The sequence below is a fragment of the Symphalangus syndactylus genome, chromosome 17 (assembly GCF_028878055.3).
Source record: "Symphalangus syndactylus isolate Jambi chromosome 17, NHGRI_mSymSyn1-v2.1_pri, whole genome shotgun sequence".
NCBI lineage: Eukaryota > Metazoa > Chordata > Mammalia > Primates > Hylobatidae > Symphalangus > Symphalangus syndactylus.
The window spans coordinates 25834160-25856648 of record NC_072439.2 but is presented as its reverse complement, the minus strand read 5'-3'; the positions used below and the strand labels follow the sequence as shown (position 1 = coordinate 25856648).

The following is a 22489-nucleotide window of genomic DNA, read 5'->3' as shown; positions in this document are numbered from 1 at the left end:
TGCTTTGGCCAAATTTAACAGCTTTATTTATATGCACACCTTCTGCCCTGAAACCCCACACCCATCCTGGGGCCTTCAAAGGAGTGGACCACCTAGAAGGAAACTTAAAGGTCCTCTTTGCCTCTTTTAGAATCTTGGGGCAAATATTAAGAATACCTTGCATTCTAAAAATGAGCCGGGCATGGTTGTGGGCGCCTGTAGTCCCAGCTACTTGGGAGGCTGAGGCAGGAGAATGGCGTGAACCCGGGAGGCGGAGCTTGCAGTGAGCCAAGATTGCACCACTGAGCTCCAGCCTGGGCAACAGTGTGAGACTCCATCTCAAAAAAAAAAAAAAAAAAAGAAGACCTTGCATTCTTTTCTCTTGCTCAACCCATAGTCCTTAGCTCTCCAGCGCTTCACCATGTTGCCCAGGCTGCTCTTGAGCTCCTGAATTCAAGCAATCCACCTGCCTTGGCTTCCCAAAGTGCTGGGATTACAAATGTGAGCCGCTGTGCCAGGCCAGTAATTCCAAAGTCAAAGTCACCTTCTAAGTAGAACACAACAAAAAAGGAAAAGAAGTCCAGAAAAAATAAAATGGAAAAAAAAGAAAAACTCTTCCCCCAAGGTCTACTCATACCTGGAAATCTCTACGATGTATAACCAATAAACCTCCAAAGACCTTGTCTTTTCCCAGTTTTTTAAAACTTTCCCCCAGTCCTTTCTAGGGGCTGGCTGGAAGAGGGAAGGGATGAGGGATGGAACAATCCCAGTCTAGTTGGTGTACATCATATTCCATTAATGCTTGATTGTCTTTCTCTTTTTTTTTTTTTTTTTTGAGATAGAGTCTCACTTTGTCGCCCAGGCTGGAGTGCAGTGGCGTGACCTTGGCTCACTGCAACCTCCGCCTTCTGGGTTCAAGTGATTCTCCTGTCTCAGCCTCCCGAGTAGCTCGGATTACAGGCACGCGCTGCCACGCCCGGCTAATTTTTGTATTTTTAGTAGAGATGGGGTTTCACTATGTTGGCCAGGCTGGTCTCAAACTCCTGACCTCAAGTGATCCGCCTGCCTCAACCTCCCAAAGTGCTGGGATTACAGGTGTGAGCCACCGCACCTGGCCCAATGCTTGATTTTCTTGTGTGCTCAACTATTGTTTGTGCTGTATGATTCCCAGGGCCTCTCCCCAGGAAGGGACAAGAATGACATGGACCCTGCTGTATGTAAACATACAGTTTTGTTGTTGTTGTTATTTGGTTGGTTGGTCAGACAGGGTCTCGGTCTGTCTGCCAGGATAGAGTGCAATGGCGCCATCATAGCTCACTAAATCCCATTTCTAAGGAACTAGAAAACTGTGGAGTATTATCAAATCCATTCAAAGTGACAAGAGGAAAAAATCTATATTATGATTTTAGTGATGTAGGAAAAAAGAGCTGGAAGAGCATATAGACAAGTAAAAACACTTGGATTGTTTAGAATGACCTGATGTTTGTGCATTATTTAATTTGGAATTACCAGCCAGGTGCAGCGGCTCACACTTGAAATCCCAGGACTTTGGGAAGCTGAGGTGGGGGGATCACTTGATTCTAGAGTTCAAGACCAGCCTGGGCAACATGGTGAAACCCTGTCTCTACAAAAAAAAAAAAAAATGTAAATATTATCTTGGCATGGTGGCACATGCCTGTAGTCCTAGCTACTCAGGGGGCTGAGATGGGAGGATTGCTTGAGCCTAGAAAGTCAAGGCTGTGTGAGCTGAGATCGTGCCACCACACTCCATGCACTCCAGCCTGAGTGACAAAGTGAGACCCTGTTTCAAAAAAAAAAAAAAAAAAGAATAATTCAGAATTATGCAAACATTGGTATAATGCATAATTTTGTTTAATGATAAATGAAAATATTATTGACTGTTTTATATTGTCAAAATGCAAAACTTAAAACCTTAAGAGGCTTAACACAACCCTTTATTGTATCTCACAATTCTGTGGATTGGATGGGCAGTTCTTCTATAGGTCTCACCTGAGTTTCCCACGAGTTTGCTGGGAAAGGGCAGCTGGTGCTCTTCTGTGTGGTCTCTCCATGCCTATGATGTCGTCCTCCAAGGCCTCTCTACATGGTGGCTCGGAAACAGAAGCTGCCAGACCCAGACCGTCTTGAAGTCTGGGGTCTGAAATCCTAGAACTTTACTTCCTCCACATTCTTCTGGTCAGAATATCACAGGCTCAGCCCAGATGAGAGCAGGAGAGACACAAACTTCACCCCTTTTTTTTTTTTTTTTTTTTTTTGAGACAGGGTTTCATTCCTGTCGCCCCAGGCTGGAGTGTAGTGGTGTGATCTGGGCTCACTGCAACCTCCGCCTCCCAGTTTCAAACGTTTCTCTTGCTTCAGCCTCCTAAGTAGCTGGCACTACAGGCGTGCACCACCATGCCTGGCTAATTTTTGTATTTTTGGTAGAGACAGGATTTTGCCATGTTGCCCAGGTGATCTCAAACTCCTGATCTCAGGTGATCCGCCCACCTCGGCCTCCCAAAGTGCTGGGATTATAGGTGTGAGCCACTGCACCTGGACAAACTTCACCTCTTGATGGGAGGAGTAACATGCAAATATAGTGAGGGATGGTATGGTTTGGAACATGCTTGGAGATCAGCTATCACTTTGACTTTTTTTAAAACCATACTGATGCTGGGCGTGGTGGCTCACACCTGTAAACCCAGCACTTTGGGAGGCCGAGGTGGGCAGATCACTTGAGGTCAGGAGTTCGAGACCAGCCTGGCCAACATGGTGAAACCCCGTCTCTACTAAAAATACAAAAATTAGCTGGGCATGGTGGTGGGTGCCTGTAATCCCAGTTACTCAAGAGGCTGAGGAAGGAGAATCGCATGAACTCAGGAGGTGGAGGCTGCAGTGAGCCGAGATCGCACCATTGCATTCCAGCCTGGGCAACAAGAGTGAAATTCTGTCTCTAAAAGAAAAAAAAAAAAGATTTAAATTCATTAACTCAGAAGTTATATTGATTTCCATGTTCAAAATACCACTGTCCCTCTAAAAAATGGATTGTAGGGGTCAAAAGTGACTAAACAGGCTATTACAGTAGGTGCTGGAGATTCAAACTAGGGTAATAGCCATAATTATGAGAAGTCAGTAGATCAGGAATATATCTTGAAGAAATTGCCAATAAGCACTGCTGATGGGTTACATTTGGGGAATAAAGAGAAGGGAGGAAACAGACCTCTCAGGTGTCTCTTTTGAATAGTGGAGTGAATGGAGTGCCATTCACTTAGAGGGAGAGACCAGTGGAAGAACCGACTTTTACTGTCACATAAGGCGATCAAGAAAATTAATTCCATTCTGAACATGTTTAGGTATGTTATAACCACACAATAATTTGTAAGTGAATTCTATGACTTGATGTATGGTTTATGCAAATCTGTGCAAGAATAAGCCATGCTATAACAAAGTGTCAAACTACTTGGGAAATGAGAATAAACTATATACTGTATATTTAAAGTACAAGGTCACTAAGCAAGTGAGTATTTCTGTTAAGATAATAGCTACCGTTTATTGAGGGCTTGCTGTTTGTTTGAACCATATGGAATTGCAGATCCCAAAATTTCAGACTTGAAAATGGCAATGCTATGTGGGTCATCCTAATATATAGTAACCATAGAATTAGATGTTTATATACAAATTAATTAATATTCACAAAAACCCTTAAGGTAGGCTTCTTACTATCTTATAGTTTACAAAATAAAGGTTCTGGAAGATTTAAAATAACCTGCCAAAAGTCTGATGACAAGTAAGAACAAGGTCTGACATAGCATCTTATCCCAAAAGTTACACTACCCAGATTTCTAGCCAAGGAATCATGTTGCCTTCCCCAAAATGACAAAAGCTTCAGATCCACAAGGCACAGAAATACAGACAGAGAAGTGCTTGGTCTGACTGCATGGAGAATGGCTGTCTCCCCACTATAGATACCCAAATTCGAGTTGACCTTACAAGCCTGTACTGCATTTATTTTGTTTTATTTTTTATTTATTTTTTGAGACAGAGTCTCGCTCTATTGCCCAGGCTGGAGTGCAGTTGTGCAATCTCGGTTCCCTGCAACCTCTGCCTCCTGGGTTCAAGTGATTCTCCTGCCTCAGCCTCCCGAGCGGCTGGGATTACAGGCACCTGCCACCATGCCCAGCTAATTTTTGTATTTTTAGTAGAGACAGGGCTTCACCATACTGGCCAGGCTGGGCCCGAACTCCTGACCTCAAGTGATCTGCCCACCTTGGCCTCCCAAAGTGTTGGGATTACAGGTGTGAGCCACCACGCCTGGCCTGTACTGCATTTTAGAAGCAAATCCAATGAACAAAGAGCAATCAGATAGTAATTTAACGCTATTGAGAGTTGTTCAAAAATTCCCACCATGAACCTGGCATGCTGGCATGTGCCTGTAGTCTCAGCTACTCGAGAGGCTGAGGCAGGAGGATTGCCTGAGCCCAGGAGTTTGAGGCTGTGGTGTGCCGTGATCTCGCCTATGAGCAGCCGTTGCACTGCAGCCTGGCCAATATAGCGAGACCCCATCTCAAGAAAAAAAACCATCAAATTTATCTCGTCAAGAATTTTTAGCTTCTCTTCCATAGTTATCACTGAACCTCTCTAATTTGCAAGTATGTTAAGTATAAAACAAGTGGTTCTAGCCTCAGAAAAAATATAATGGCACAGGTTGAAGCTTAGCAGCCAAAAAGCTTTCACTATGCTTATCAGCTGCCTTATAGAACATTTATTAATGTACTCTCAAGCATTTCCATGCAAAATTAAAATTGGTACCGCCAGTGAGTGAGATTCAATATGAAATTATGTAAAACATGCTATCAGTTATAGGAACTTCAGGCTTTTCCCTCTTTACACAGTAGCTAGAGTATCTAAATTTCAGTAAAACTCAAGAAATTTGGCCGGGCACGCTGGCTCATCCTTGTAATCCTAGCACTTTGGAAGGCCGAGGCGGGCAGATCACTTGACATCAGGAGTTCAAGACCAGCCTGGCCAATGTAGGGAAACCGTCTCTACTAAAAATACAAAATTAGCTGGGCGTGGTGGCACATGCCTGTAATCCCAGCTACTTGGGATGCTGAGGCAGGAGAGTTGCTTGAGCCCAGGAGGTGGAGGTTGCAGTGAGCCGAGATCGCACCATTGCACTCCAGCCTGGGGGACAAGAGGGAAACTAAAAAAAAAAAAAAAAAAAAAAGAAAGAAAGAAAAGAAATTCTTCATGTATCTTCTCTAACACTACCTGTAAATCTGTTTGGAACTCTGTAAGTAAAGAATGGCTATTTCAATTTGGTCACTTAGCAATTACCTGTTCAAGTCAAAGGCTGAAAAAAGTTTAGGAACTAAAAAGCTTTCTGTCCACCCTTGGAAAGAGTATTTTCCACATAGATCTTGCATTGATGGCACTAATTAGAGCCAACACTCTTTCCTGGTGGTAAGCAGTGAAAATAGTCACTTGTCAAGCCAGGCACGGTGGCTCACGCCTGTAATCCCAGCACTTTGGGAGGCTGAGGCCAGTGGATCACCTGAGGTCAGGAGTTCGAGACCAGCCTGGCCAACATGGTGAAACCCTATCTGTACTAAAAATACAAAAAAAATTGCCAGGCTTGGTGGTGGGCACCTGTAATCCCAGCTACTTGGGAGGATGAGGCAGCAGAATTGCTTGAACCTGGGAGGCAGAGGTTGCTGTTAGCCAATGTTGTGCCATTGCACTCCAGCCTGGGCAAGAAGAGTGAAACTCAGTCTCAAAAAAAAAAAAAAAAAAATTCAAATGAAGCTGTTCTCCAGTGCTCTATAGATCAGGGGTTCTATGAGTATAGTGGCTGGTCCTCAGATTGGTTAAAAAAATAAGGCAATATTTACTAGTCTCTAAATTCTCACCCAGCTTTGTTAACTTTAACAATATATACCCCAAGTCTTTACTGCATGTCAGATACCGTGCTGTGTGCTAAAGCATTTATGTTTTCATTTAAATCTCCTAACACCCTTTGCAGTAGGTTATATTATCTTTGCTTTAACTGCAGCTTACGAATATTTGTAACTTCCTAAGGTCCAAAACTAGTGCAGAACTGGAATTTAAACCATTTTGGCCCCAAAACCAGTGTTCTTACCCCCATTATATATAGATGAAATTTTAAAATTATAATTATATATAATTACATATAATCTGTATATATTATTTACATATTTTTTAATTTTTTAATTTTTATATTTTTATTTATTTTTTGAGATGGAGTCTCACTCTGTAGCCCAAGCTGGAGTGCAGTGGTGCGATCTCAGCTCGCTGTAACCTCCGCCTCCCAGGTTCAAGTGAGTCTCATGCCTCAGCCTACCCCGATTAGCTGGGATACAGGTGTGCGCCACCACGCCCGGCTAATTTTTTATTTTACTAGAGACGGGGTTTCACCATGTTACCATCATGTTCGTGGTCCTGAACTCCATTGCTCAGGCGATCCACCTACCTTGGCCTCCCAAAGTGTTGGAATTGCAGGCGTGAGCCACTGTGCCCAGCCTATTTACACGTATTTTTTATTTATTTATTTTTTATTTTTTGAGACAGACTCTTGCTGTGTTACCCAGGCTGGAGTGCAGTGGTGCAATCTCGGCTCACTGCAACCTCCGCATCCGGGGTTCAAGCGATTCTCCTGCCTCAGCCTCCTGAGTAGCTGGGACTACAGGCGCATGCCACCATGCCTGGCTAATTTTTGTATTTTTAGTAGAGACGGGGTTTCACCATGCTGGCAAGGCTGGTCTCGAAATCCTGACCTCATGATCCACTCACCTTGGCCTCCCAAAGTGCTAGGATTACAGGCGTGAGCCACAGTGCCGACCTACCTATATTTTCAAATGGAGAGCTGATGACTGCGGGGGTAGGTAGTGGTGGTAAATGGCAATGCTTGTATGGCCAAAGGGTTTAGAATCTTGACCCTGGCTTGAAAACTGTCCATGTGTACTTGTCTTTTAGGCAAGCCTTTGGATTCTTAAAAAGTTATTTATGTGATCTTCATAGTCAAATTTTTCTACAATCAGATTTCCTGAAAAATAATTATTTTGTAGGTGAGGTCAGTATTTAGTTAAAATGTTAACTGTGTCTGAGCACTAATAGGGATGGATTATTCTGTGATTTTTCTTGCCTTTGACAACAATGCAAACAAAAACCACACAGCAGAGAAGAATAGTGGTTGGATAATCCTTCAAATTATTAGTTTCTGGGTCCCAGACTGTGCAAATGAATAGACATGAGTTATACAGAATAGACTGAAGAAAATCAGGGTGACAAATATTCAACCATTAACTCTCCAAAAAACCACTGACTTTAGCCCCACATGAAAAGATTCAGATATATTTTGACAGAGCTTTTGCTCCCAGAGATTAAAGCAATATCCCAGGGCAAAGAGAGGAGTGGGAGAGGCATGCAGAAGCCCCGTGGGAGAGAAACCCCAAGCCCTCACCAGAGCCTGCACCGCTACTAGCCCAGATCCAGGGCACTGCTTAGAAGCTAAGGCAGAGCTGAGTTGATCCTCTCGTTGTCATCCTGAGGGTTCACCAGTACATTCTTTGTCCAGTTTGAGGTGATACTTGCCTGTGTTCCAAGAATCTTTTCATATTCCTTTGATTGACCATCTCTTGAAAATAATCCCCCGTCTAACAGCCAGGACACTCAAAAACACCATTTTGCTCCTCACTCTCTACCCCCAAAATTGAGGGTAGAAAATGTGTACTCCTCACTGGGTAATGAAGGAAAAGACTTGGACACTTTATGGGGTGATGGCTGGTGACAGCTGAAAGGGAAACTTTGGGTAAAAAGAAAGGAGGATTACTTGAAGTTAGTGCAAAATCATCCACTGAGCCGAGATAGCAGAGAAACACACTACTCCATTTCAGAATGTTAAACGTCTCGTCACAGGCAGAGAATGTAAGAGCTGGAAGAGAACTTGGAGAACATCTAGTCCCACCCTTCCACCTAGCAGAGGAATCCCAGGAAGAAACAGATGTGGCCTGGAAAGGGGGCCTGACTTGCTTGAAGTCAAATAGCTGGTCATTTGGCTCTGTCAGAACCCAGAATAAAATGTCCTAGTAATTATCTCCACTGCCCAACACAGGCAAATCTGGCTTAGGAACTCTTTCTTTGGAAGTAGATTTTTCTTTGATCCTCCCTCAAGTCATAATCAGTTGAATGGAGAGTCCAGTTCCTATGTTCTTAGAAGTCCAAATTCAACACCTCACAGTGATGCCAAAGTTAAGTATTTGTGGAATTAAATTAGTTTATGGCATAAAATATAGTAAAGTTTTTAAATGGTTGTGGGAGAGCCATAACTGCTCATGGACAATTTATCTTTCATAGAGACTCTATGGGACTACACAAATTAGCCCACAGATGCCTGAAACAGAGTGGCACCATGCACTTAATTTTGTTGAAGTCCAAGCTTCTTTCCCTGTGATAAAAGAGGAAGTGACATTCTATACAGCTATGCCTGTGTTCTGCTCATTCTTCCAGGAATACTTTTGTCACTAGAATTTGTACAGGTAGAGGAGGAGGGTGTCATCCTATTGCTCAGCATTTCCCAAATAATCACTCTGTAGCTTATACTCCCCACAACAGTTTATCTCAGGATGTTTCGTGGCTTACACCAGTGAAACTCACCAGATTCTATTTTCTGTGTTCACTCTCCATAGGCTTCTGTTCCCTTGATAGATTTTTGTCTTAGAACCTTTTTCTCTGGAGAAACACTAATGTTTAGCACCACTTTATGTATGTCAGAATGGATGTAGGTTTCTTTATAGCAGATTTTAAAACTCTGGCCTCCAGCCCTGGTGGTTTCTGGTGCAGGAACTGGGAGACCCTTTGGTGTTCTACCTGGAGGTGTGGCTGGCGGACGAGATCTTGAGTGAGTGACCCTAGGCCCAGACCAAGCTGTAATTCCAGAAGTGGCGTGGATGCGCCAGGCCCTGCTGGTGGTGGACATAGTGGACTCCAAGAACCTAGTTGAAATAATGGTTTTTGGATGGCTCTGAGTACAGAATCGGGTGAAGAGCATGCTCCTGTGCCTGGCATGGTTTCACCGAGAACACTGTGCCCAAGCTGAGAAGATAAAACACCTTGAGAAGAACTTGAATCCCGTGCCTCAGGCCCCCACACTCCCCGGCATCCTATTGCTTAAGGCAACAGAACTATTGTCAGGAGAATTTTGAGAACCTTCTTGCTTTTGCTGTTAAGGTTGAAGAGAATCGAGTACAGCATTCCTAAATCCCTGCATTCCTTTTTCCTGTGTCTTGATGGATAGTAGTTTATTTTATGGCAAGAGTGAGTTTGAAGAACTACTCTAATAAAGAAATGGCTCTTTTGCCCAATGGCATAAAGATCTTTGCACACTTATAATAAAGCAAATTTATTTTTAAAAATTTGAAACTTCTCGTAGAGAGGTATTGATGGAACATTCAATTAAAATCTTTGTTTATAGGACTCAGAGATAGCCAGATATTAAACAAATCAAAAAATGTTTCTCATGAATATCAAGTTGACTCTTGATTAACATTTTATACTCTTATTAACATTGTATACATTGTTTCTATTCAACTAATTTCAGAACTTCATGAAAAAGTTGAGTGGTAGGTTGAGTGATGGGGTAACACAATGGGAGCCTTTTCTGCAAGGCTGGCATGTGAATAAAGTACCTGCAAATCATAAAAAGAAACAAAATAGAGAGTTTTAAAAACAAGAATTTTCACATTGGTCACTTGAGTACATTCACACTCACTGGCTAGGGTTGTTGGGTGTGGGAGTCTAAGCTACAAGACTTGGTCAGCATTTTCAGCCCTCCAATCTCCCCCATTTGTGACCTAGAAAATCTCTGACATGTGGACTGTCCTCACCACAGTATGAGCAGAGGCTCCTGCTTCTTGGTTTATCAGGCAATGTGCAGTGAGGAGTTGAAATGAAAGGGTCAAGCTGTGGTGACTACTAGGGCCAAGTCAAGAGGGAAGAGTAGAACTCATCCCCCACGGCCTCAGTAAAAGCCTAGGAAAGGCCAGAGGAAGAGGCAAAAATGAGAAGGCCTTCAACCATCCCCTTGGATGACTTAAAAGAATGGTTCTCAACCCTGAGTGCACATTGGAATCACCTGGAGAAATTTAGCTTTAAAATCTCATGGCCCTGGTACCACCCCAGACAAATGGAAACAGAATTTCCACAGGTGACACCTGGTTATCAGTATTTTTTTTAATAGGTTGAGTATCTCTTATCCAAAATGATTGCAATCAGATGTGTTTTGGATTTCAGATTTTTTCAGATTTTGGAGTATCTGCATTATACTTAATGGCTGAGCATCCCTAATATGAACATGTAAAATCTGAAATGCTACAATGAGCATTTACTTTGAGCATCATGTTGGTGTTCAAATGATTTCGGATTTTGGAGCATTGCAAATTTTGGATTTTTGGTTTAGGGATGCACAACCTGTAGTTGCTCAGATAATTCCAATGCAATGTGAGTTGAAAACACTAGTTTAAAACAAGAATCCAAACCTAAATGGCTACCAGTATTGTGACTTAGGGGGTAAGAGTAAGCAAGAGAGAGAGGAGATGGTGGCAAACTAAACAGTACATGATGCACCTAAGGGGGTAGGTAGCTGCAGGAGTTCTGCCTAACTGTTGTCATCTCACAAGTGTGACACCACTTTGCCAGTTGTCCTGATTTTCAGATGTTCGTATCTAAGTTTTAAAAATTGAGTTGTATGATACATGCTACAATGTGGATGAACCTTGAAAACATTAAGCTCAGTGAAAGAAGTCAGACACAAAAGACCACATATTATATGATCCATTTATATAGAATGTCCAGAATAGGCAAATCCATCACAACAGAAAGTAAATTAGTGGTTTCCAGGGGTTGGGAAGAGGAGAATATGTGGTGTGATTGCTTAATGGGTACTGAGTTTCTTTTGAGGTGATGAAAATGGTGTGCAATTAGATAGTTATGACAGTTGCAAAATATGGTGAATTTTAAAACTATGGAATTATGTATTTTAAAATGGTAAATTTCATACTATGTGAAATTTACCTTAATATATATATATATTTTTTTAAGTGAGGATGTGCAGGAGGGAAGAGATGGGAATTCGGTTGTTTGGACCAACTCAGAGCCAAACAAATCCCTTTTATGGGAGTCAGAATGGAACACCTCATGGAAGACAAAAAGTGCATGGCTAGGCCGGGCGCGGTGGCTCACGCTTGTAATCCCAGCACTTTGGGAGGCCGAGGCGGGCGGATCACGAGGTCAGGAGATCGAGACCACGGTGAAACCCCGTCTCTACTAAAAATACAAAAAATTAGCCGGGCGTGGTGGCGGGCGCCTGTAGTCCCAGCTACTCGGAGAGGCTGAGGCAGGAGAATGGCGTGAACCCGGGAGGCGGAGCTTGCAGTGAGCCGAGATTGCGCCACTGCATTCCAGCCTGGGCGACAGAGCGAGACTCCGTCTCAAGAAAAAAAAAAAAAAAAAAAAAAGTGCATGGCTGAGTGTGGTGGCTCACACCTGTAATCCTACCACTTTAGGAGGCCGAGGCAGGTGAATCACTTGAGGCCAGGAGTTCGAGACCAGCCTGGCCAACATGATGAAACTCCATCTCTACTAAAAATACAAAAATTAGCTAGGCGTGGTGGTGCATGCCTATAGTCCCAACTACTCAGGAGGCTGAAGTGGGAGGGGGGATTGCTTGAGCCCAGGAGGCAGAGATTGTGATGAGCGGAGATCACAGCACTACACTCCAGCCTGGGCGACAGAGTGAGACCCTGTGTCAAAAAAAAAAAAAAAGTCTATAAATTGGACTGTAGTTTTTTTTAAAAAAAGACAATCTAAGGCCGTAATTTATGTCTCCACATCCTTTTATGTCTTCATCCAAACAAATGACAAAGCTATGTCCGCTGTACCCTTTTCATCTTAAGTCAGAGACAACCTGGGTTTTCTCCTTAATAGGTGCTATGCAGGGCTGCACTGCTAAGTGCTCTTGGCTTTGGCAGCCTATAAATAGAAATGGAACCCCTGAGGTGCAGGAGAACAGGCTGGCAGATGAAGCCAATGCTGGCTACTGCTCTTTCTTACTGTTCTGTTACTGAGAGGGTTAAGCGAAACAAACAAAACCCCTGATACCATGTTCATTAATTGTTACTCATTTATCAATTGCTTCTGTCCAATAACTCAATTGTAAGTCACAATCCATAATTTGTTATCCTCTTCAGTGAAGTTTATTACACTTTTTTTTTTTTTTGAGGCGGAATCTCCCTCTGTTGCCCAGGCTGGAGTTTGTTGGCGTGATCTCAGCTCACTGCAACCTCTGCCTCCCGGGTTCAAGTGATTCTCCTGCCTCAGCCTCCCGAGTAGCTGGGATTACAGGCGTGCACTACCATGCTCAGCTTATTTTTGTATTTTTAGTAGAGACGGGGTTTCACCATGTTGCTCAGCCTGGTCTCAAACTCCTGACCTCAAATAATCCACCCGCCTCAGCCTCCCACAGTGCTAGGATTACAGGCGTGAGCCACCGTGCCCAGCCAAGTTTATTACTCTTAATTAGTCATAGCAGGTTAAAATTATTACTACTTCTGTGAGATGCAGCTACAATAAAGACAATGAGTGACAAACCATTCTTCAAACAGAGTTTGATGTTTCACTAGTCTTTTCTGGCCTGGGAATATACTTCAAATGGCAATGGTTCTTAGAGGTCCCCAAAATCCTACCCTTTTCACAGATCAAAGTGAAATATTATTAAAAACAAAAATAGGCCGGGCGCGGTGGCTTACACCTGTAATCCCAACACTTTGGAAGGCTGAGGTGGGTGGATCATCAGGTCAGGAGTTCGAGATCAGCCTGACCAACATGGTGAAACTCTGTCTCTACTAAAAATACAAAAAAAAAAATTAGCCAGGCATGGTGGCGGGCGCCTGTAATCCCAGCTACTCAGGAGGCTAAGGCAGGAGAATTGCTTGAATCCGGGAGGCAGAGGTTGCAGTGAGCCAAGATTGCACCACTGTATTCCAGACTGGGTGACAGAGCAAGACTCCATCTCAAAAAAAAAAAAAAAAAGAATTCCCCATAAATACCTAATCTTCTAAATATTGGACCATGTTGCAGGTTTGCATGAACTCAGAAATGAGTGAAATCTTACTGCAGATTAGATTCAGACATTTTTTCTTACCTGAATTCTTCTCTGTAGTTATTCCTAATATACTCAGCTAGAGTCCTGCTGTGCCGCAGACAGCTTTTGAGGATGTAAAATTGCTGGTACAACAGAACTGCTTGGCAGGGACTTAGCAGCTGAAATGAAGCTGAAAGCCCCCTCACCACTTGTTTCACAATACTGGCCACAAAAGTAACCTAGACAAGGAAAATACAGTTACATATAGGCCGTGTGCCACCCACAAAAGCAACTATTTCAGCTGGAGCTTCAACTACAAATCTAGACTGAAGCCCTCACTACCCTAACACCACTGTTGCAATGTTCCTCATTGAAATGGTATCCAACGTCAAATAAAAAGTATAGGAGGAAGCTGGGCGTGGTGGCTCACGCCTGTAATCCCAGCACTTTGGGAGACCAAGGCAGGTGGATCACGAGGTCAGGAGTTCGAGATCAGCCTGACCAACATGGTGAAACCCCGTCTCTACTAAAAATACAAAAATTAGTCAGGCATGGTGGTGCATGCCTGTAATCCCAGCTACTCAGGAGGCTGAGGCAGGAAAGTTGCTTAATTCGGGAGGCAGAGACTGCAGTGAGCCAAGATCATGTCACTGCACTCCGGCCTGGGCAACAAAGCAAGATTCCATCTCAAAAAAAAAAAAAAAAAAAAAGTATAGGAGGCCAGATCAGGCACTGTGGCTCATCCGTAATCCCAGCACTTTGGGAGGCTGAGGTGGGTAGATCACTTGAGGCAGGGAGTTCTAGACAGCCTGGTTAACATGGCAAAACCCCATCTCTACTAAAAATGCAAAAATTTGCCAGGCATGGTGTCACATGCTTGTAATCCCAGCTACTTGGGAGGCTGAGGCAAAAGAACTGCTTGAACGCAGAAGCAGCGGTTGCAGTGAGCCAAGATTGCACCACTGCACTCCAGCCTGGGCGAGTGCAAGTAATTACTCTTCTGTGTAATTACTATCCATAAATGTAGGCTTGTGTGAAAAGCAGAAAAGAACGCTAGTGCCTTTTCAAGCTCTAACCAACAGGTCACGCTACACACCCATTAAATTTGTATCAGTAAAAATGTATTGCCTTTTCTATTGTAATATGTTGCAACTGGCCCTTCCCTACAGGTAGGGCAAGTAGGTGGAAGTGGATTTTTCCCATTCCGAACCATTTACATATGTTGACAAAACATTAGATAGATAGATAGATAGATAGATAGATAGATAGATAGATAGATAGATAAAACATATATTGCCTGGCAAACACAGCTTGAGCTGAGAGAGTCTGAGGCAGTAGAATAGAACAATGTTAATTAGCCCATTTAGAAATTAAATTTTTAACTTTTCTAGCACCTTTCTCTAACCAAGTAAGATAATGAGAGCTGACTGACATGCAGTTGCATAGCAATGATCCCAATTTCTTTGCTTGCAAATGTCTCTCTTATCATTTGTTTCTGCCCATACTGTTTAGAACTGGGTTAATATTGAAGCTTTCTTTTGCCAACCCTTCATCCTCACATGCTTCATGGTCACAGACTAGCCTCATACTCAACCCAATTCCTTTGGTGAACCAACTTTAGAGGCTGGTAAAGAAACTTCCTTTTAGCTAGAATGCAGTGGCACATGCCTGTATTCCCAGCTACTTAGGAGGCTGAGGCAGGAGGATTGCTTGAGCCCAGGAGTTTGAGACCAGCCTGGGAAACATAGCAAGACCCTATCTCATTTTTAAAAAATTTTTAAAATAAATAAATGCGGCCAGGCATGGTGGCTCACAGCTGTAATACCAGCACTTTAGGAGGCCGAAGTGGGAGGATCACCTGAGGTCAGGAGTTTGAGACCAGTGTGGCTAACATGGTGAAACCCTGTCTCTACTAAAAATACAAAAATTAGCTGGTCGTGGTGGCGGGTGCCTGTAATCGCAGCTACTTGGGAGACTGAGGCAGGAGGATCACTTGAACCCAGGAGGCGGAGGTTGCAGTGAGCCGAGATCGTGCCACTGCACTCCAGCCTGGGTGACAAAGCGAGACTCCGTCTCCAATAAATAAATAAATAAATAAATAAATAAATAAATACTATGCAGGAAGGCTTACATGGGAAATAAAAGTAAAAAAATAAAAATAAATAAATAAATAAAAAGAAACTTCCTTGTTACATGGAGTCTGTAAAACCCAGATTTCCACACATCAGTCCATGTGATAAGGTCTGCAGCCACCACACAGAAAACAAAGGGGTCTTGCATCTTGCACATATGAGCTTCCATTGCTGTGAATGTCCATAACTTTCAAACATTCTGTGAAGTGGTCTGAGATTGATTGGGGCCTGTGTGCTACTGAGGAAGACAAGTTCATGGGCTCAACCTCTGTAGAAGGCAGCTGCCTGTTCTACTGACAAATGTACCCTCTGACCCCAGCCAGCTTTGTGTAAACATATGTCATAGGGATCTGACAAGAGAGTCTAGATCCCATAGGACAGACCCAACATCACTCTAGAGAAACAGCAGGGGACCACTGATGGCCCAACAGATGCATGTCCATATATGGAAAGAGAACAGGCCGGGCACAATGGCTCATGCCTGTAATAGCAATTTGGGAGGCCAAGGTGGACGATCACCTGAGGTCAGGAGTTCCAGACCAGCCTGGGCAACATGGCGAAACCCCATCCGTACTAAAAAATACAAAACTTAGCCGGGCATGGTGGCAGGCGCCTGTAATCCCAGCTACTTGGGAGGCTGAGGCAGGAGAATTGCTTGAATCTGGGAGGTGGAGGTTGCAGTGAGCTGAGATCGCAGCACTACTGCACTCCAGCCTGGGCAACAGAGCAAGACGCAACAGAGCAAGACTCTGTCTCAAAAAAAAAAAAAAAAAAGAACATATTACCTCGTGTTCATCAGCAATGGAAATTTAGTTTACTCTTTTGAAGAGATTTCCAATTAAGTGTTTGTTGACTGAATGCATAAGTTTGAGGAGGTGAGAAGAGATTACGGGATAAAGCCTTTACTAGAATTAATTCAGCAGATATTTTACTGAACATTTATGGTGTGCCTAGCACAACAGACATAGCTTCTACCCTCACGGCACTGGCAGTCTGTTGGAAGAGAAAGATATTGTATCAGTCATGATGGACTAGATTATGCTGTGGTAACAAACCTCCTAAAATACCAATGCTTTGCTTGAAACAGCAAAGGTTGATTACTCATTCACACTGCATGTCCAGGAGGGGCCTGCAGGGCTCTGCTCACTGTAGTTACTCTCGGCCTTCAGCGGTCAGAGCAGCCACCTTGTGGGTGCTATGCCAAAGGAAAAGAGAATGCCAGGTGGCACACACTGGCTCTGAAAGCTTCTGCCCAGAAGTGACATAGGCCACTTCTGATCACATTTCTTTAGCCAAAGCAGCCTCAGAGACTGCCCCCGCCCCACAATTTCACATGGAGAGGGAAGTGCAGTCCCACCATGTGCCCAGAAGGAGACAGAGACAGAATATGAGTGGGCACTAATGGCCGTGACACGGCAGAAGCAAATAATAACACAAACAAACGTAAACTGCAACAGTGACGAGGCCTATAAAGCAGAGGAAGAGGACACCATGCCATGCACTATTTGTGCCTCTAATGAGGGAATCTCCCCTGTCACAGGGGGCAGAGAAGCGTCCTCCACTGCCACACCCCAGGAAGGGGCCCTGAGGCCTGAGGGATGAGTAGAAGTTGACCAGGTGAAAAAGGGAGGGAAAAGCATTTCCAATGGAGAGACAGATGCAATGGTACAGGTCCTGTGATGCAGCTGTGGGTAGGGGGGCGGTAGTGGGGAGAGGGATGGTGAGCAAGAGACCCACACAGCAGAGAGGCTGAGGGACCAAAGGCTATCAGCCATAGCATGCAGCGCCCTGTAGGCCATGTTAAGGAGTTTAGTTTTCATTCAGAAGAGTTATTGAGAGATTTGAAGCAAGGGATGACAATCAGCTTTTTATTTCAAATGGATCCCTCAGCCTGTCATCTGGTGGGAAGACAGGGACAGACCACTGAGATGTGATTGTAGCATCAAGGAAAGAAATGGTGATAATAGGAACTAGGATGGTGTCTGTGGGATAGAGCACACAGATGATCCCAAGTGTTAGATTCACGCTCACTATTTAAGGTAAACACCTTACCTAATTATGCAGCTAATAATTTAATATTCTGTTTTCTACATATATCTTAGAGTTTTTCATGAAATAACGTTCCCATTTAAGATATAATTTCAGTGCCTTAAACATTCAGGTCCAAAATGTAAAAACAATTTATTAATTAAATAATAAACTGTAAAATTTACACTTTGCTTCTGGTTGATAAACTTGATTACATCACAGGGAAAATGTGTGTTTTATTAATTAAGCACAAGAGTATCTGTTTAATTAGGCTTGAGGGGTGATTTCGTTTTGACTTCTAGATACTTACGATGGGAGGACAGCTTTGTAGAAAGGACATCATCCAGCTAATAGCAAACTTTGTGGATCCCAATCCGAGATTTCCCTAAAAGACTCAAGGAAATAAACAAGTTATATTCATAAAGTTCAAGTTGTATATAAAAGCATACTCATTCTTAAATACATTTTTATCCTGATTAATCGAATACTTCAAATCAGTTTTGGAAAATAAACTAGATGAGCACTTAAGAGCAAAGTTCGTATCATTGAAATCAACCAGTTTTGGAGACCATCTCAAATACAAGCATTTTTGGTATATTATTAATCATATAACATAATCACATAATATACCTGTATCATAATATATAATAGTCATGTAATTTATAGTTACATAAAATATTTAAAAATATAATTTTTAAAAATTGTACCTGCTGAAAGACGAGAAGTATCTCATATAAAAGTGCTGTAGCGGTATTTGTATACTCCAGAATAAGCTTCTGTAACTAGAATTTTCAAGAATAATCAATGTAATGTCATAAGCCAAGTGAGAAAATGATAATTTCCCTTGGTTCCCTTTAGGTACTTATACAATAATTTTTTTCTCTTTTTTTCGAGACAAGGTGTCATGCTGTCACCCAAGTGGGAGTGCAGTGCTGTGGTCATGGCTCTGTGCAGCCTCAAACTCCTGGGCATGAGCCATTCCTCTCACCTCTGCTTTCTCTGTAGCTGAGGCTACAAGTGCAAGATACCATGCTGGCTAATTTTATTTTTTTAATTTTTTGTAGAGATGAGGTCTCACTATATTGCCCAGGCTGGTCTCAAATTCCTGAGCTCAACCAATCCTTTCACCTCAGTCTCCCCAGTAGCTAGGACTACAGGTATGTGCCACCACACCCAGGTAATTTTTGATTTTTTATTTTAGTAGAGACAGGATCTTGCTTGTTGCCCAGGCTGGTGTGGAACTCTTGGCCTCAAGCGATTCTCCCACCTCTGCCTCCTGAGTAGCTGGGATTCAGATGCAAGCTGTTATCCCTGGCTGGCCCATAGAATACTAAGACAAAAAATTGCATACTTGATTTGCAAAATCAATCAGATCAACAACCCTGCTTCTTTTCAAGAATGTAGAAATACACTCCCCAGAGTTGAGGTGAGAGATTCTCTGAGGAATTTAGGCTTATGCCCAAATTAAACTAAGATTCCTTCTGTGGAATGGATAAATAGAGGGCTTAGGGATATTTCATTCCTCTCAAGAATTCCAAACTCCTCTTTACAATTACTATCCCTTTTCTTCTTTTCTTCATTTATTTGTTCAACAAACATGCATCAAACACCGTGCTAGGTGTTGGGGATGCAAGGGAGAACAACATAGACATGAGACCTGCCCTCATGGAACATGCAATCTAGTTGGGGAACAAATATCAAACGATCAAATAAACAAATGCATAATTATAAACTGAGACAAGGGCTATGAAAGAAATGTACAGGAAGTTAAGGGAGCTCTATAAAGGAAGACTAGTCTCATTTGGGGGTCAAGGAATGCTTCCCTCTGGCCCATATAATTCCTTACCTAGATTACAGCACTAGCTTCTTAATAGCCCTGCCTATCTGAGTCTTGCTTCCACCCCACTCTTTAATCCCTAATCCACCATTGAAAGTGGTATTGGAGACTCTCTATATACAGTCTGTAGTTATGTATTCATGGATATATTTGAATAACGTCTGTCTCTCCCAGCAGAGTAGAAACTAATGAAGGCAGGGGTCATGTCTGTTTTGCTTACTGTTTTGACCCTATGCCTAGCACACTGTTTGCTCTTAATAGATGCTCAATAAATATTTACTGACTGTGGCCGGGTGTGGTGGCTCATGCCTGTAATCCTAGCATTTTGGGAGGCCGAGGCAGGCAAATCGCTTGAGCCCAGGGATTTGAAACCAACCTGGGTAACATGACAAGACCCCATCTCTACAAAAAATACAAAAATTAGCCAGGTGTGGTGGCTCATGCCTGTAGTCCTAGCTACTCGGGAGTCTGAAGTGAGAGCATCACTTGAGCCTGGGAGGTCAAGTCTGCAGTGAGCCGAGATTGTGCCACTGCACTCCAGCCTGGGCAAAAGAGTGAAACCCTTTCTTAAAAAAAAAAAAAAAAAATTACTGAGTGAATGACTAAATGAGTTTTCTAAAACGTAATTCTGACCATATATTTAAGAACTGTCAATGTTTCATCCTTTAAAAAAAAATCTGTTAACCTGGCTCAAAATAAACTAATAATAAGTTGGTTTATTCTCTTGGAAGATATGCCTTCTAGGCAGTTTGATATTTCTAATGTCTTTGTACAACCTTAGAAAAACAAGTAACTGTTGCTGAGAATTTATACTGTTCATTTAGGTAGGAAAATGGTAAAGTATGAGAGTTAACCTTAAATCTCTAAGACAGTGATTTTTCACCCATTAGACCCCTGCTATGGAATTACATATACATCATATTTTGTACAGAGACAGACATAAACAGATTTATCAAATTTATAAAGAACGCTAATTACTTTCCTTAATATACATACCTTAAGACATATAAAAGGGATATATTAGTATTGACTGAATAGTTATTTTTTCCTTTTTCTCGACCCTCTAAATCTCTAAATCTACTTTAGACTGAATAGTTATCTAAGTTTTGAGGTTATGACAAAAGATCTACTCTTTGGTTTAATTATGTTTCTGTATTCTACGGTGTCATGGTCCACATTAAAAGAAGCCAGGGCCCCTATATATACATCTATAATATAATAGTTTACCCCCCCAAATTCTCATCTCACCTCAGCGTCAAAAGACATTCTGACTAAAGTTGAATCAGCCACCAACTGGATATCAAACACAGGACAAGATTTTGGAATCTGAGGCTCACTAATTAAAATTACCAAGAGATTAAATAGTGCTCCCCTGGAAAAAAATAAAAGGCAATTAGTGAGCAAAGTGTTGAGAGGAAAAATGGTGAAGCCAAGTTCCAACCAGTGAATATAATTATGTTTAAAAGAATGAAGCATTGCAGACCATCCTTGACTGAAGTTTTGGACACTTGGACATGCAAATGGATATCTAGAGATAAAAAATTAAAATGAAAATATAATTTCTTGGTCTTCTGGCTCAGAGCAAGTGGAGTTCTAGAAGTGCACATAGCTTAGAAAGACTAGAAAATCTAGATTTAAGGGAGATTTGGGTAATTTCAATTATAGCATTATTTTCCAAAGGACTTTTTATGGATTGCTAATTCCAGACAATATTATAGTTAAAATAGATTCTGTGGTCAAAGGAGATAGGGGAAATACTTGGTTAAACCAAGTTCATCAGATGCGTTTACTACAGGACTTCTCAGAGGCTTTATATGCTAATATGCACTGTGTATCTCTGGGACAAAGCAACAGCATGCAGCTCTTCTTTTTTCTTTTTTTAAGTTTGTTTGCTTGGGTTAGTTTTGGCACAGGATCTCATGATGTTGCCCAGGCTGGGCTTGAACTCCTGGACTCCAGTGATCCCCTGCCTCAGCCAAGTAGCTGAGATTACAGGCTTGAGCAACCACTTTCAGTTTTTACTTTATTTAATTGATAATAAAAATTGTATATATTTATGGTATACAACATGATGTTTTGAAATACGTATATACTGTAGACTGTGTACATATTTTATAAATCAAGTGAATTGACATATGCATTACCTCACATGCTTATTTTTGTATAATGAGAACACAAAATCTATTGTCAGCAATTTTCAAGTATACAGGACATTGTTATTAACTATAGTCACCATATTTGTATGATTGATCTCTGGAACTTCTTCCTCCTGTCTAACTGAAGTTTTGTACCCTTTGACCAACATCTCCCAATTCCACCCCGCCCCTAAGCCTCTGACAACCACCATTCTACACTCTGTTTTTATGAGTTTGCCTTTTTTAGATTCCATATATAAGTGAGATCATGCATGATCTCAAAAGTCAAACTAGTATTTGTCTTTCTGTGCCTGGCTTATTTCACTTAGCCTAATATCCTCCAGTTTCATCCATGTTGTCACAAATAACAAGACTTTATTTTTATGGCTGAATAATATTCCATTGTGTATATGTACCACATTTTCTTTATCCATTCACCCATTGCTGGACACTAAGTTTGCTTCCTTTTATTGGTTTTTGTTAATAATGTACAGCATTTCTTTTTTTAATATAAAAATTTTTAAACATAAAGATGGGGTCTTGCTTTGTTGCCCAGGCTGGACTTGAACCCCTGGCCTAAAGCAATCTGCCCACCTCAGCCTCTCAAAGTGCTTGGATGACAGGCATGAGCCTCTGCACCCAACTCCACCATTTCTTAAAATGCTTATTTGATTCCAAAAAACCTCAGATATTTTACTTTCCAATATGGGGTACTGTCCATTGATAACTCACTTAAATGTTACATGTGCATCCTGATGAGCTGGGTTAATAACACTATCTTCTCCTATTGGGTAGTATAACCCCTGTATGGTTGAAAAGCAGCTGAAGGCAGACTGCTAAAAACTCAGTTGCCTAATTGAAGACAATGTCAGAGCAGATTTGAGGGGTAGGAGTAGTAAAATAATTCAAAGATAAGACTATACAAAACTTCTCCATAACCATAAGCATTCCTTTCATAATGGAAAAAAGGAGAGTGAGTATAAATACCCTTGTTTAGTAGGATCTGAGGCTTTCTAATCTTTTTACAACCATTTAAATCATTACCATGATTAGAAGCTCATGATTAACCTACACTCTAGTAAAAATACAATGCCCTTCCTATCTCCAAGTCAAAAAGCAAGTCTAGTTCTTATATTTGGAAAGAAGAATCATGTCAGTTAGTACATTTCTCACAAAAGCAGGATATACCCTACAGGGTATTTAATAATGTTTTATTTAGGCT

At 42.0% G+C, this 22489-nt stretch overlaps 1 protein-coding gene and 1 pseudogene across 6 annotated transcripts in view; one reads left to right on the top strand and one right to left on the bottom strand.

The window, feature by feature from the left end:
* LOC129466906 (small ribosomal subunit protein uS17-like) overlaps nt 1-22489 on the top strand; it is a 153614-nt pseudogene that overhangs the window by 39767 nt on the left and 91358 nt on the right.
* The window catches only part of C17H12orf56 (chromosome 17 C12orf56 homolog), a 100197-nt gene continuing 84894 nt past the window's right edge, over nt 7187-22489 (bottom strand). For 2 of the 6 annotated variants that reach the window (XM_055250907.2, XM_055249713.2), the window contains 5 exons: nt 20381-20504; nt 18003-18077; nt 17606-17680; nt 13196-13374; nt 7187-9683 (listed from right to left, as the gene is read on the bottom strand). In XM_055250907.2, coding sequence (XP_055106882.2) covers nt 9578-9683; nt 13196-13374; nt 17606-17680; nt 18003-18077; nt 20381-20504 — 559 coding nt within the window. In that variant the 3' untranslated portion in view covers nt 7187-9577. Of the gene's footprint in view, nt 9684-13195; nt 13375-15922; nt 16261-17605; nt 17689-18002; nt 18078-20380; nt 20505-22489 lie in introns of those variants that run through there. The other 4 variants (XM_055249709.2, XM_055249711.2, XM_055249712.2 and 1 more) reach the window with 4 other exon arrangements.